Consider the following 14,863-nt stretch of genomic DNA (forward strand, 5'->3'; position numbering starts at 1 on the left):
CAGAAGCAAACATCCTGAGACATGGTCTGTAAGAATATGGTAAAGAGATGTACATCCACTACAGAGCATCCTCAAGGACAGATGAAACGTGAGTGTATCATGACCTAGCTAAGCGGGCAGAGAGAAGCATCTGCTAGGTAGCCCAGGGGTGGTGATTTCCTGAGTATTCCAAATATCTTGGCAATGGAAATGCACATTCAATCCATCATAAATTCATGGTACCTGCCATTAAGGCCACCTAAATCATCTGCACTTAATCATGAATCCTCTTGGACTTCATTTGACTTTGCCATACACTCTCTCCTACAGCCAGTCCCAGACTGGGCTGGACATTAGAATTCCAGATGTCTGGAGGCACACCTCTTATTTTAAGTTAATAAAATTAACCTGTCTTATGCATCACTGTCTTTTGATTTAGGGTTCCCTAGGCCAACTCAGCACCACTACACCAGGGTGGAGGACACTGACAAAAAACCAAGACTCTGCCCCCACTTCCCTGAGGCTAGTAAGTTACCTGGCCACAAATCCTCAGTGCAGACCACTCTTAACCCCTCTGGCCTTCATCAGCAGAATCTCCCCCACCACTACTACAGTAGGGTATGGAAAGATTGTTCTTTCCAGTTAAACTGAAACAGGAGTCAAACTGACCAAAGCTCTGCTGTCATGGAGTTCACATTCTAGCGGGAGGAGACAACGCAAAGTATGATAAGCAAATTCCCTAGCATAGCAGAGGTTGATTAATGCCACAAAGAGTGTAAATCAGGGTAAAGAAGGTGGTGGTGGAGGGCAGCCCGGGTGGCTCAGTGGTTTAGTGCCACCTTCAGCCCAGGATGTGATCCTGGAGACCCGGGATCGAGTCCCACATTGGGCTCCCTGCGTGGAGCCTACTTCTCCCTCTGCCTGGGTCTCTGCCTCTCTGTCTCTCTCTCTTATGAATAAATAAATAAAATCTTAAAAAAAAAAAAAAGGTAGTGGAGAGGGATGCGATTTTAAATAGTGGACAGAAAGCACTCACTCAGTGACAGTTGAAGACTTTCCCTGTTGTCCAACAAAATCCAACATTTCCCATTCTGTAGGGATGGGGAGCAGGATGCAGTGTGCTACAGCTGCCCGGGTGACCCACACACAGATTTCCACTAGTATGAGCTCCTGCAGGGCCTCCCAGTGAAGCTCACGATGAGCCTCAAAGCCAGTGCTCAGTCTTGCTGTCTGTCCAGGAGTAACTCAGTCACCAGTCTAACAAGTGAGCAGTACTGGGCAATGGTTATCAGTGTGGCTGGCTGTGTCCTGGCATTTATGATCAAAAGCAACCTACAAGATCAGAGCAGGAGAACCCATCTGATGGACTCAGCACCTTACCTTTGTGCAGGCAAATATTTTAATCTAGAGTGATTTCTAGCTTCCATCTTTCCACAGAAAATGAAAATTTAAATTTTCACAGGGTGATTATTTACATTTCTTGAAGTTCTACAAACTCTAATTGTATCTTTTCTCTTGGCCAAGCACTCATGTCCAACCAAAACCACTCTCTATTTTAGCTCACTTCCTCTGAAAATTACTTATAACCTTAAGCAATGGAGGAACCTCAGAAATCTTAGCAAATATTTTATGACCCAGATTTTTCTTATTATTTCTCTTGTAGGCCCACTCTTGAAAGACTGTTCTTGCCCATCACTAAGTACCCAATAATAAAATCTCATTTTTTGTTTCTTTTAATTGACCAAAGACATGTAGCTGACAATCAGAGCTTCTAAAAAGAGAAAACCAGTTGGCTATTCCTGTCAAACATGAAGAATTATGAAGCTTTTAAAAAGTAAAAGGGCTGCAGACTTACTAGGGCTGAGTACACAATTTCCATGTTTATACTACTGTTGAAATCCTCAGACCTCTATTTCTACCAAGGCTGACCCCCTAAGAGCTTGGCATCTCATGCTGGAAATGAGTGACTTTCCTCATTAAACAAAGAGAAACCTATTCTAGAGAGAAGCAGCATAGCCAAAGCTGGGATGACATGCCCATGCCCTCCTGTGCGTGTATCTTCCTCTGTGCCATATTGCCATATCCTGTCTGCCTTCTTTTTGTATGCCAGGTGGATCTGGTCATGGAAAACGAAGCAGAGCAGATCCCCCCAAAGTGCTCCAACACCCACCCTTTTCCCACCAGCCACCACCTCTGTAGTCTTACCTTGCTCGCAGTTTTCCACTGTACCATATTGAGCAAGCAGGCTGTCCAGCACCTAGGAGCATAGCAAAGGGAAGACGGCTACTCTGAGCATCCCAGGAACTATCACAACCACCAGATACCCTCTCCCCAAAGCAAGGTGGTACAGGCAGAGCCTTAGGTGGGGACTGAGTAGTATCACCTGTTCAGCTTCCCCTTTCTAGGGTACTGATGCTGATGGTGATTTGTTAGGGTATCTTCGAAGAAATGTACTTGAGCACCAAAAAGGCTTTGAAAGACTTTTTGGAATAGACTTGGGCCGCTGGGGTCCCCAAATCAGCTTCTGCCATCACTAAATTTCGGGCTGAAGAAACAACCTACCCACCTCCCTAATGCCTCTCATGACGAGGATAAGCCCAAAAAGCTAACATGGGTAGTCCTGGGCTGAAAATGGGACCCAATCAACCTTTGTCTGCACCGGCAACCCTAGCCTAGCCTAGCCCCCAAACCACCAGGGGGACCTCCCCAGTCATCCCAGCTGACTCAGACTGACCCGGGCTTCCTTTCCATCCCCACCACCCCACGCCTTGAGTTTCCCCCAATCACTTACTTCCCAACGGAGCTGGGGTGGGATATTTCGGATCTGAATTTTCCGACTCCTGAAATAAGAGGGAAAAGGATTAATAATGCTCTGGATGCTGTAGGGACCTATGACCCTGCAGTGTTTAATGCTTTTGTTAGTTTTTATCTCTCTACCTTCTGTTCAACACCCAAGTCTAAGAATCCAAGAATGATAAACTTTGGGAATGAAGACTTGGGGTGGAGGGGTGCCTCCCATGAGAATGTAAATTATCAGTGCTACCACAGATACGACGCCTAAGATCAGGTGCCCTCAGCACCAGGGTAACACCAATCACATATGCTTCAGTTGTCCCTCTACTTGTCTTCCCCTCTGTTTTCTTCACTAACCACCTATTTTCATCTCTTACCTCCCACTACGTTTCAGGCACTTAGGAATACCAAGCTGCTACAGAAGACATCATTTATTAATCTGATGCCCATTTAACTGTTGCCTACTTCATGCTATATTTTGTTCTAGACACTGGGGACACTGTGACAAAACAATGTGTCTGGCCCTAAGGTACTCAGTTTATTGGGAGAGACATACATGCAAACAAATTACAACAGGATAATAGTAAGGTTGTTAAGTGTTTTATTTGACAGAGAAAGAGCACAAGCAAGGGGAGCAGAGGGAAGAGGGAGAAGCAGACTCCCCCCCGCCTGAGCAAGGAGCCCAAAGCAGGCTCAATTTCAGGACCTGAGATCATGACCTGAGCTAAAGGCAGATGCTTAACTGACTGAGCGACCCAGGCACTCCTAGTCAAGTATTTTTTATACAGGTATGGATTTTAATCTGTGTTGCACTTAACAGCACTGACCTTAAAATTATTTCCACTTCTTTGAGGCTCACTTTCCTTTCTTTGCACAACAGGGATAATACCTATACATAGGGTGGTTTCAGGTGATGTTAGAGAATATTAGATTTTAGCAAAGGGCTTCAAGTACAGATGCATCCAGAATACTAAGGTGGAAGCGATTAACACACAACACAACATCATGACCGCCACCTTCCCTCCTTCCAAATGACTATACTTTCTCCTTCCCATCTTTCAAATACCTCTTAAAAGTGTCATTTTCCCCAGAAAGGCTTTCAGGTTCAAGGTTGATTCCCAGGGCAATTAACTGCTCACTACCCAAATCGATGCCCTAATCCCTGGGCTTACAACATTTCAATTGACTTGATCTTCACTGGTCAATTGTCATTTATGTCTTTGCATATCCCTGATCAAACTTAGTTTGGGGACATAGTCCAATGAAACCTTAACAGCATGAAGGAAATCTGACCTGGGAAGCAAGAAAATCCTGTTCTAGCTCTTAAACTACCCGATTGGGTCTTCTTCTGATTAAGCCAAGTATAAGCTTCAGGCCTCAGTGTTCCTACTGGGCCCATGTCAGCTCCTGCAAAGCTAGGGGTGCAGGGTGCTGAAAACACATAGGAACAAAGGAAGAGATAGATGCTCAGCTCCCATGTTTCCCTCTTGGCTGTCCCTAGGCCAGCTCACTCATTCCATCCCTGTGACCCTAAATGTCTTAAGCTGCAAAATGGAAACTGAAAGAGTCACTAAGATCCCTTCGAGCTGTGCAGCTCTGAGCATGAAAAGTATTGATGAAATACACAAAGGAAATCTCTTCCTGCGACAAAATGACTTCCTGGAAGAGGAGACACATGTGGAAGGGAATCTATGTGTATGGCTCTCTATCTCATTTGGTTCATGAACCTGATCTATGGTCATCAGAATGCAATGCAGGACAAGAGTAAGGATAGCAAACTTCAACTCCACTCCCAGGTCTTCAGAATTCCCACCAGGCCACTTTCTTCTATTGCATTCATAGGCAAAGGAGGGAGACCCTCGGCATCTGCCCTTGTGAGGGATGTCCCATATAACACTCATTTTGTGCCCAAAGGGGAAGAGAAAACACAAAAACTCTCACCATCAAAGCCCAACTGTTAGAGAATTGAAGAAGAGATGGGTACAGCATTGGAAGACTGAGGACACTGATCTCGCTTGATGCCAATAACAGGAGTCACTCCCTCTAGCAAACTCTTGTGGATGAAGGGCTGAGGCTGCCTTCCTGGGAGTTCAGACCAGTAGGGTTTAAAGCAACCCCTGTGCGGGAGGCTCAGTTTGAAGATGGCTCTTTCAAGATGGCCCCTTAGCATAATCTCTGGTCAAGGGTCAAAAACACAGTCCTACTTCAAAACTCCCAGTTTTAGGGGCTTTCTTTCCAGGGTAGGGAAGAGTTAGGGAGGGGATGGTGTGAAGGAATCAAATCTCAGTTTGGGGTTTTAATCCATATCCTGAAAGCAATGGCAGTCTGGAATGTCTGGAATGTTCCAGGAGAAGGAGGGGGAGGAGGGCAGGGCCACACAACCAATGAAAGAAAAGACCTCTGGGCAGCCCTCTCCAACCCCATAGGCAGACACCCACCCCTCGAGGACACACACACACACACCCAATCCTGGGAACCCCTTGAGGCCTCCAAACCTCCTTTCAGCAAACCCCCAACCCTGACAAACACACAACAGAAGCCTCGGAAGACCCTTTGTCTTTTAAGCCCTTGGCCTGGTTTCTATTACTTATGGTGCTACCTAATTTCTTTCAGGCCCAAAGCACACGGAGCGGTGTTGGCAACTGTACCCAATCCTCCCTCCCCAGGACTGCTGGTTAAGTATGGAAGGCCAGGTGCAAGCTGGGCCAGGGCGGTATGCTGGGGGCTTAGGGGTCTAGAGACAAGCTACGAGCATCTGATGAGGTATTCCTTTGCTCTGCACCTTACATTCCTCCTGTGGAAAGTGACTGAGCTTTCATGAGGACTTAAGGAAGTGTGAGTGAAGGTGCCTGACTTGGAGTGGGTGCCCAATCCCTGTACCAGTCCTCAGGAGCCCAGACAAGCTTAGGAAGAGAGAGGGAGGAAGGAAGGGCTGACAACGAGCACTCAGTGTGATGGGAACAGTCATTACAATATTTAGACTTCATGGCTGGGGATGCAGTGGGCCTACAATCCTGCTCCCCTGCCTCTCTTGACAGCTAAAGGGTTATGGTCTGGTCCAGGGACGCACTCCACATGCCAGTGTATCAGCTTCCATGAGGTAGAACAGTACCTCTGCCCTACAGGTAACAACAGGGTACTATACTGAGCCAATCTTGGAGTGCCTAAGCCTTAACATCCTTGTTCAGAAATGGCAAAAGAATGCCTAGAGGTTCACCCAGGAACTGATAAACCTGTTGAGTGATAGCCCCTGGCAATGAAAGCAATGGTTTCACCAACCCAATTATTTCCCTGGGTGCCAACACCCTGTGGATTGCCTGTCCTGACAGGAAGGGCAGTTATCAAGCCCTGGGGCAGCTCCCAACACAGAGCAACCACAGGGGATCCATCTGGAGGAAGTGGAGGGGAAGGGAGGGGGCCCATGAGGGCCACAGAGACCAAATGACCATATTTCTCAAGCCCTGGGGAATTTCGGAGAGAACAGAGTGAGAGAGCACCCATGCAACAGCATAAGGAAATAAGTAGCAAACCAAGAATTTCCGGAAACACAGGAGCTGGATACCCGGAAAGGGATGTGGTTGGGAGTTCTCCCTGGGAAGGAAGTTCTCGTCCTTTTCACCTTCTCAGAGAAGTGTTACTGACTTAGACTGGAAAGGAAAACAGGTCAGTTAGGGAAGGGCCGAACATCTGAGGAATGCTTAACAGATGCCAAGCTGAAATTCACCACTTGCTGGAAGACCCTTATTACCCATGAGGGTGGGGTCCACGGCTCCACTTTACAGACCAGGGCCCCAAGAACTCAAGATTATCTTTGCCAAATCACACAGGTACTAAAAGCCAGAAACAGACTTTGAACTCAAAACCTGTCTGATTCCGGGCTCTGTGCCTTGTCCCCTACGCTGCTGTTTTGATGGGAGAAAGGAGACAAAAAGCCTCTGCTAAAATTCAGTCAAGTTAGGCCAAAGAACAAATTAAAAATATTCAGGGACTCCTGGGTGGCTCAGCAGTAGAACATCTGCCTTTGGCCCTAAGTATGGTCCTGGAGTCCTGGCATCGAATCCTGCATCAGGCTCCCTTCATGAAGCCTGCTTCTCTCTGCCTATGTGTCTGCTCTCTCTGTCTCTCATGAATAAATAAATACAGTCTAAAATAAAAAAATTAAAATTCAGAATTCAGGGGTGCCTTGGTGGTTCAGTCAGTTAAGTATCTGCTTTCAGCTCAGATCATGATCTCAGGGTCCTAGGATGGAGACCCATGTTTGGTCACATTGGGCTCCCTGCTTCTCCTTCCTGGGTCCTGATCCCAAGATCCTGTGAGTCCCACATTGGACTCCCAGGGCGGGGGGCTGCTTCTCCCTCTGCCTGTGTCTCTGCCTCTCTCTCTCTCATGAATAAATAAAATCTTAAAAAAAAAAAAAAAAAAGATAGTTACAGATTAAAAATAAGGTGTCCAGGATTTGCTTCAAAATAATTAGAAAAATTAATACCAATGGATAGGAGTTGTTAATTTCTAAAGCTAGGTGATGAGTACCTGGGAAATTTATTACATTATTCTTTCTACTTTTCTGTTTAATTTTTTTCCATAATTAAAATTGTTTTGTTTTAAGCAGGGCTCAAACCCGCGACCGTGAGATCAAGACCTGAACAGAGACCAAGAAGTCAGACACTTCATGACCGAGCCACCCAAGAGCCCCTAAAATTGTTTTTTAAATTATTCTAGCTTACCCAGTTTTAAAAGTCATAGCAGGTTCCAAAATAATGGATCTAACTAATGATATTTTCCAGTTGGTGTTGTACTAGCAAGAATGCAAGCCTTGGTGTGGTGAGCCTGCTGGCATTTGGAAGGGGTCATGGGCCTGGGGTCTAGTATCCAGAGGAACAGATATACAAATGGTAATCTATCTTTTCAGAATGAAGCCTCTCTGCAGAGCAGAATGCACCCTAGATACAAGGACTCCAGGTCTCCTGGAAAAAGGCTGAAAACTGCCCCAGGAAGTGTTCTACTCCTCTTCCACCTCCACAACCCCAAGGGAAGGAATCTGACCCCTCCCCTGGAAGAAGGAGTTCCTTTAAACTAGGGTGGGGGGGATCCCTGGGTGGCGCAGTGGTTTAGCGCCTGCCTTTGGCCCAGGGCGCGATCCTGGAGACCCGGGATCGAATCCCACGTCAGGCTCCCGGTGCATGGAGCCTGCTTCTCCCTCTGCCTGTGTCTCTGCCTCTCTCTCTCTCTCTCTCTCTCTGTGACTATCATAAATAAATAAAAATTTAAAAAAAAAAAATTTAAAAAATAAATAAATAAATAAACTAGGGTGGGGTAAATCAGTGGAAGGTGGGGGGAGGTAGAGGGAAGCAGCAACAGGTTTTGGCAATCTTGTCAAGCTTGGGGCCCCCAGATCAAGATTCCAACCTGGACTTTCATCTCCTCAGAGAACCAGGATTAAACTGGGATTTCCAGATTAGATGCTCCACTCCAGCTGCCCCCCCATCCTCCAGGCTGTGATTTTCTGACAAGCAGACTGTGTGGCCTTGGCCAAGTCCAGCCTTCCAATACCCTGGACCTCTGTTTCTCACAACTGGGAAACAAAAAAAAAAAAAAAACAACAACTGGGAAACAAGGATTAGGATTGGTCTGTTTTACAAGGTCGGGTGTTTCCAGACAGGTATCAACCCTGTCTACCTATAGAAAGAGGTATTCTTAATCTGAAGGATTTTCTGTAACCTAAAGGTCTTAAAGAGTGGTTCTTAACACCCACCCCTCTGAACACCTTTGTTGATACTTCGCTCCCATTAGGAATGTGATAAAAGCTAAGAAAACTATACTAGAAAAGTGCCAGCATTTCGCACACAATTTCTTCAAGATCCCAGGAGTTAAAGACTTTGGAATCCATCCATAAGTCCACAGTTAAGACATCCTCTCACACGCCTACACATTTAACTTCATCCCACATCCCAAAGATGCCCCAGTATTCGCTCAAGCCTGCAGGTGGCTCTTCGAGAAGCTGGGATGAAACTAACTCAAGGCAATGAGAAAATGAGGCTGGCTGGGGATTGGGCTGGAGTGATGACTTGGCTGGAGTGGTGACTTGCATGTCAGAAAAGAGTAAGTAACAAAGGTTTCAAAAACCTGCAGACACACACATGCTTGCTTTTTCATCCACAGGCAAACTCACGACCATGGCTTGTGCTTTGGTTTCTGTAGTCCAGCTGCTGCACTCAGTCATTCTACAAATTTTTCTTGGCCCCTACTAAGCACCAGGGCAGTGCTGTCCACACAATAGCCACTAGTCACATGTGGCTTTTGAGCCACTGTATTGTGGGTACTGCAACTGAGGCACGGAATACTCGTTTTCGAGGTATTTATATAATTGAACTTTTCCTCTGTAAAATTTGTGAAATACTGATCAGAGGACACCTGGTTGACTCAATGGGTTGAGCGTCCCACTCTACATTTCCACTCAGATCATGGTCTCAACCCCCGCCTTGGGCTCCATGCTCAGCAGAGTCTGCTTAGGATTCTCTCTCCCTCGCCCTGCCTGGCCCCCTACCACCGCACACACTCTAAAAATCTTTATAAATAATTCAAATACTGATCAAATATTTCTAATGAAAACTTAAGCATTTGAATTAGATAGGCTCAAAATATAAAATAACACACATTCAGATTCCTTAAAACTTTGTACATGCCCCCCCAAATAAGACCTCATTATTACATTGACTGCATGCTGAATTAATACCATTTTCAAATTCTAAAATAATTTTAGAATTAACCTTTCTGGGACACCTGGGTGGCTCAGAGGTTGAGCGTCTGCCTTTGGCTCAGGACATGATCCTGGAAGTCCCGAGATTGAGTCCCACATCGGGTTCCTGCATGGAGCCTGCTTCTCCCTCTGCCTATGTCTCTGCCTCTCTCTCTGTCTCTCATGAATAAATAAAATCTTAAAAAACTTTCACATTATTTTCACTCTTTTCTGACATAGCTATTAGGGAATTTCAAAAATTTAAAAAGAATCTAAGCCAAAAAAAATGAAGATAATTTATTTACGTATGTGGCTGTCACTGCATTTCTGTTGGATGGGCCTGGGCACTGTGCTAGAGCAGAGCATAAGGTGATGGCAGACAGGTAAGCCTCATGCTCTCAAGGAGTTGACCGTCAAGTAGGGGATCCCATTGGTTAAAGATGAGAGAAGGGGTGTACAATGGTAAATAAGGAGTGGAGGGGTTGTCCACAGGATCTCTTTACAAGTGGGTGATCCTGCTGACTCTTCAACAAGAGACTCCCCTGTGGCTGACGCTATAGTAGAAGCACCCTCCCGAAGCTGGCTCTCCTCCCAGTTTTTTCCAGCTGGAAGTCACACATAAAAAATGTCCTAAAGTGCCAATCCCTGCCTTTTCCCTAAGACCACCATTGACCCAGTCCTTCTCCACCCTGCCTCCTTATCCCTAGAGGGTGGAGAGGTGAAGAAAATAATTGTCCAGGAAAGCCTCTGAAGGGGGCGGACCTGGCACGCTCCAGGCATGGCAGTAGCTGAGAAAGGGGGCGGGGCTGGAGAGGGGAGGAGGAGCTGGCCCAATGCCCAGGGCTCCGTGCCAGGCTGATCCAGAGGCAGGGCAGCCAGACAGGCGGGCTGTCGGGTGGGCTGATGGGCAGGGTAGGGCCTGGAAAGGAAATTAACCTACTGAACGGTACAGAACTAGGCAGAGGATGTCACCACCCAGGTGAATGCCAAGGTGTGTGTGTGGTAGGGAACGGGTTAGGGGACTTGGAAGGCAGGGACACCAGTGCAATGTATCTGTGGTCCCGTGAACACAGTCTTTTAAATGTACGTAGTGCACATGCACTGTCTTACATATGCTCGGACTCCTGTGCTAACGCTGAGGATAAGCAGAAAGGAAAATCAAATCTCCAGGAGAGACTGGGATGAGCCATGCACCACCCCCCTCAACCTCCAGAAGGATCTATATCATGTTAAATATGCTCCCAGTCTACCTGGAGGCAGGGAAGCAGGTAGGGGGCAGGGAGGAGTTGCTAGCCTGCTTACATGACTAAGGATGTGCGTGGCTGCGCACATGGAAGCCCAGTGCTATCAAGTTCCAACTCAAGGAAATCAGATTCATACACTGAAGCGAGAGGGAGTAAGCCCCTCAAGCCTGAGAGGCTCTTCACCAGTCACCTTTATTTGACAGCTGGAGAAACCAGGGCTCAGAAAAACAAGAAGAGCCTTGGCAATGCTAAGGTAGAACTGGAACTCAGCTCTCTTCTGAGGCTGGTCTGTGCTCATCTCACCAAACCTTACTGCTTTCTCTCTGACAAGAAGTGTTAACACAGCAGAAGCTTGTATAGCCCCGATGTCAGTAGCAGGAAAAATGCCCATATTCTGTATGGCTAAGTGCATGCCAACTGGCTTTTACTGCATGCGGCTCTAATTTGGGCATAGGGTTTAACTCACAAAAGAGCTAACTATACTATAATACGGCTGGATGACTGTCAGAAAAATGTTAGCAGTGTAGAAGGATAGTAACCAAAAATTCTTCCAAAATCTCGTGTACGTCTAGGGATAGGCAAGGAAGCAAAGGTAAGACATGAAGCGGGGAAGGTGCTAACCGGTGTTAGCAAGCAAACCTCAAAAGCAGGAATACTTCGCTCGGTTCACTCATTTTGGAAATAAATGGTTTGACAAGACAGCCCACATTTTTTTTCTTGCCCATCTGGGCAGCACCAGAGAAGAAGCCAAAACAGAAGCTCTGAGACAGTGGAGCTCTTTCCAGACAAATTTCAAGTCGGCCCGGGCCAACTGCCTCTCCCTCCTTCCACCCTGCTCCCTGACTAGAATTGCACTCTTTTCACCTGAGTGATTCCTAGAGCCGGAGCTGGCCATTTGAGCGCTGCAAGGTGAAGTGGGAGGCTATGGAGACATCTGGAGAAGCCTCCAGAATAAACCTAACTTGTGGGGACAAGTGATAAAGAGGTGACTCAACGGGACAGCATACCCTTCCCTGGTGGAAGCAGCGATGGTGTGGGGATCAGAAATGAACTGCTGTGGACACTATTCACCAACCTTCTCAGGCTGGCAGTGAGAAGTGTTTCCAGCCTCTTCACTGGAGGGAGGGGGGTGGAAGCTAATATAATCTGAGAGGAAAAGGCAGAAGGGGGTTGGGGCTGGAAAGACCATTCCTGCCCCAACCTCAGAGGTTGGCTGAACCCTCACCCCCCAGCGGAGATGTCAGCACCTCTCCAGAAAGCCTAAGAGCCAAATGGTCTATCCCACTGGGACCCAGAGACCTGGCTGAGGACAGAGCTGGCACTCAGCGGAAAGCAGCATGGGGCATGCCTCAGAAATAGAAAGGCTGAGTCTGTCCTGGGGTGGCAACCCCAAGCTTGGAGAGCCCAGTTCATGACAGGGTTTTGTGGTGGGAGCTCTCAGAAGCAAAGATAAGGAAACTAGACCAGCCTCAAGAGAAATCAGTCTTCAGCACCTCAATTCCCCACTGAGAAAGACCCTGTGAGACTTAGCACAGTTCTTGGAATCATCACCACTGCCTGTGAAAGGATAGGAACGTATCCCAGTATATATTGAAAAATAATAATAAATGACCATTCCATGAGTGGAAAGGAGCCTCGACTGTGTCCCTCCTGGAGGTTAACCACCTCAAGGCAAGTCTCCTCTACAGGCCCCCATCACCCCCCTGCAAAGACCAACTGGGAGTCAGGAACTTCAGGGGCTTGTGTTGGTCTCTCCCCAGTGGGGCGGGGTAGTTATCAGGTAAGTCCCCTCGGACATGGACACCCATCCCCGAGGCAGGCGTAGATGGCCTTTGGGTAGGCCTTTCTCCCCGGCCCAGGGACGCGCCCAGGAGTTGCACCAACACCTTCCAAGATGGTGCAGCGAGCAGGGAGGGTCTCAGACTCGCCGGGAGAGCCCGGGTGGCGAGCGGGGCCTTCCTGCCGCCGAAAGCGGGGGCAGACAGGGCAACGGAGGAGAAAGAGGTGCCTGGGAAGGGCGGCAGCAGCTGAGGGTGGGGGAGGGCTGGCAGCAGCTGGGGGGAGGAGGGGAGCCCTCATGAACGGGCAATTGAGAAGGCCCGAGCAGCTGAGCGGCCGCGCTGGCGTCGCCGGGCCTGCGCCCCACGCGGGCGGCCCCTTCCCCCCAGCCCCTCACCTCGCCCAGGGAAAGCTGAGCACGCGGCCTCCCACCCCAGCCGCTGGGTGGGCCGCGTCGGCTGCTCAGGGAGGGGGCAGGCGCTGCCCCCCGGGCACCGCCCCCCTCCCCACGGCAGCAGGCTAGGCAGTCTAGAAGATTCTGCGGCCAGAACCCCCTCGGTACCCCGACTGGCTCGGGAGCCGGTCCCGCGCGGCGCGGCCCAGGGGGCCCTCGGCTCCCCAGCAGGGCCCGGGGGATGGGGGGGCGGGGAGGGGCCCAGCGCCCCCGGGGCTGCCGGGTGGGGGTGGGGACAGGACTTTGCCCTTTGTCTCTCTCACTCCAGAGCCACCGGCCGAAACCCGACCCCATGAGCGAGCCAGGCAGCCAGCGAGGGGCAGGCTCCCCCTCCGGGGTCCTTTAGTAAATCCAGACCCGACCTCCCTGTGGTCAGGGCTGTGACTGAGGTGGTCCTGTGGGGGAGGGGGCTTCCCGCCTGCAAACGGGCCTGCAAGCATTTAAGTGGGAACCGGTTGGGGGTAGGGGGCCGGGAGAGGGCTGGAAGTGAGGCCGCAAAAGCTGGAGGGGACAGAATGGCCCGGGAGGCGGCATTCCTTAGAGACCTCGGCCGGGCTGCAGGAGGAGGCAGCACCGGGCGGGAGGCCTCCCACTGAGAAGGCTGGAACCGAGGCTCCGGAGTGGGCTGGGCTGGGCCATAGGCACCGACCGAGGGGGCCCGGCCTGGAGGAAAAAAGACCCTCTAACCCGGGGAGTCCTGGGAGCCCCGTCAGAAAAGTTAAAATCCCAGAGTCCTCCCCTCCCACACGGAGTAGGGCATTTGTCTGGGGGTGAGAAGGACCTTCTTTGTCTACCCTCTTGGGGCGTCATCATTTAATGATAATTTTATTAACTCACATTTGCATGGTACTTTAGAGTTTACCAGGTCCTCCTTTGCACCACACCTCCTATGAACTAGAACAGTGACTAGAGGTTGATTTGAGCCTCTGAACCCCCACAGACGAGAGTATTTCCATTCTGCAGTTCCAAAAAACAGGCTCAGAGAGGTTAAGTGACTAACCCAAGATGACACTAGCCAGGAAGCATCCCTGCTCCTCCTCATCAGCAGAAACAAGGTACCTGACTTCTTGCTCCTCAAAAACTTACATAAGCTATGAATTATGATTCTGTAGGCTTGTAACCAAGGTGAACTCTTTGTCCCTTTCTGCTAGGAGGAGGGGGAGGGGAAGAGAAGTATCTCAATCCCTGCCCTTCCCCCCAGCCTCCCATTTTCCCTGGGGTTGAACCCAAACAAAGAGTAGTGAGGAGGGGAAAACCAGCCAAAGGCTCCAGCCCTGATGCCTACCAGAATGCCAGAGGATGAAGCCCCTTCTAACTCAAAATTCCTAGCTTATTTCATGGGTTTTCTGGAGATGGGGAAGTTGCAGGTGAGGAAATGAGAAACCAGAAAGGATAGAGACCCCAGGGTAAGCCTGGGTGGCTCAGTGGTTTAGCGCCACCTTCGGCACAGGGCCTGATCCTGGCAACCCCAGGATCGAGTCCCATGTCGGCCTCTGGCTCCTGCATGGAGCCTGCTTCTCCCTCTGCCTGTGTCTCTGCATGAACAAATAAGATCTTTAAAAAAAAAAAAAAAAAAAAAAGATAAGAGATCCCAGATCCCACAACATCTGGGGAAATGGCAGGCTGAGATGGATACCTGAAGTTTAACCCCGCTGAAGTCCTTCTCCACTTCACTCAGCTCTCTGTGGGTCTTTTTCATTCTAAAAGCAGAATCCCCATTTCCCATCTTAGCTGCCCAGACAAGAGGTGACTTTTCTCAGGTTTGATTTGTTTCATTTTGTTTTAAGATTGCCTGAAAATCCCAACAGTGAGAGGAAAATAAAATGCAATGCAGGTATAAAACACCTGGGGAAAAAATAAAAAAATAAAAAATAAAAA

General features: G+C 48.8%; 1 protein-coding gene across 3 annotated transcripts in view; it reads right to left on the reverse strand.

Moving 5' to 3' along the window:
* The window catches only part of IGF2BP1 (insulin like growth factor 2 mRNA binding protein 1), a 41,531-nt gene that overhangs the window by 12,261 nt on the left and 14,407 nt on the right, over positions 1–14,863 (reverse strand). For 2 of the 3 annotated variants that reach the window (XM_072780200.1, XM_072780199.1), the window contains exons 3-4: positions 2,771–2,819; positions 2,185–2,236 (exon numbers count right to left, since the gene is read on the reverse strand). In XM_072780200.1, coding sequence (XP_072636301.1) covers positions 2,185–2,236; positions 2,771–2,819 — 101 coding nt within the window. Of the gene's footprint in view, positions 1–2,184; positions 2,237–2,770; positions 2,820–13,822; positions 13,992–14,863 lie in introns of those variants that run through there. The other variant, XM_072780201.1, reaches the window with a different exon arrangement.

The sequence above is a fragment of the Canis lupus genome, chromosome 16 (assembly GCF_048164855.1).
Source record: "Canis lupus baileyi chromosome 16, mCanLup2.hap1, whole genome shotgun sequence".
NCBI classification, from domain to species: Eukaryota; Metazoa; Chordata; class Mammalia; order Carnivora; family Canidae; genus Canis; species Canis lupus.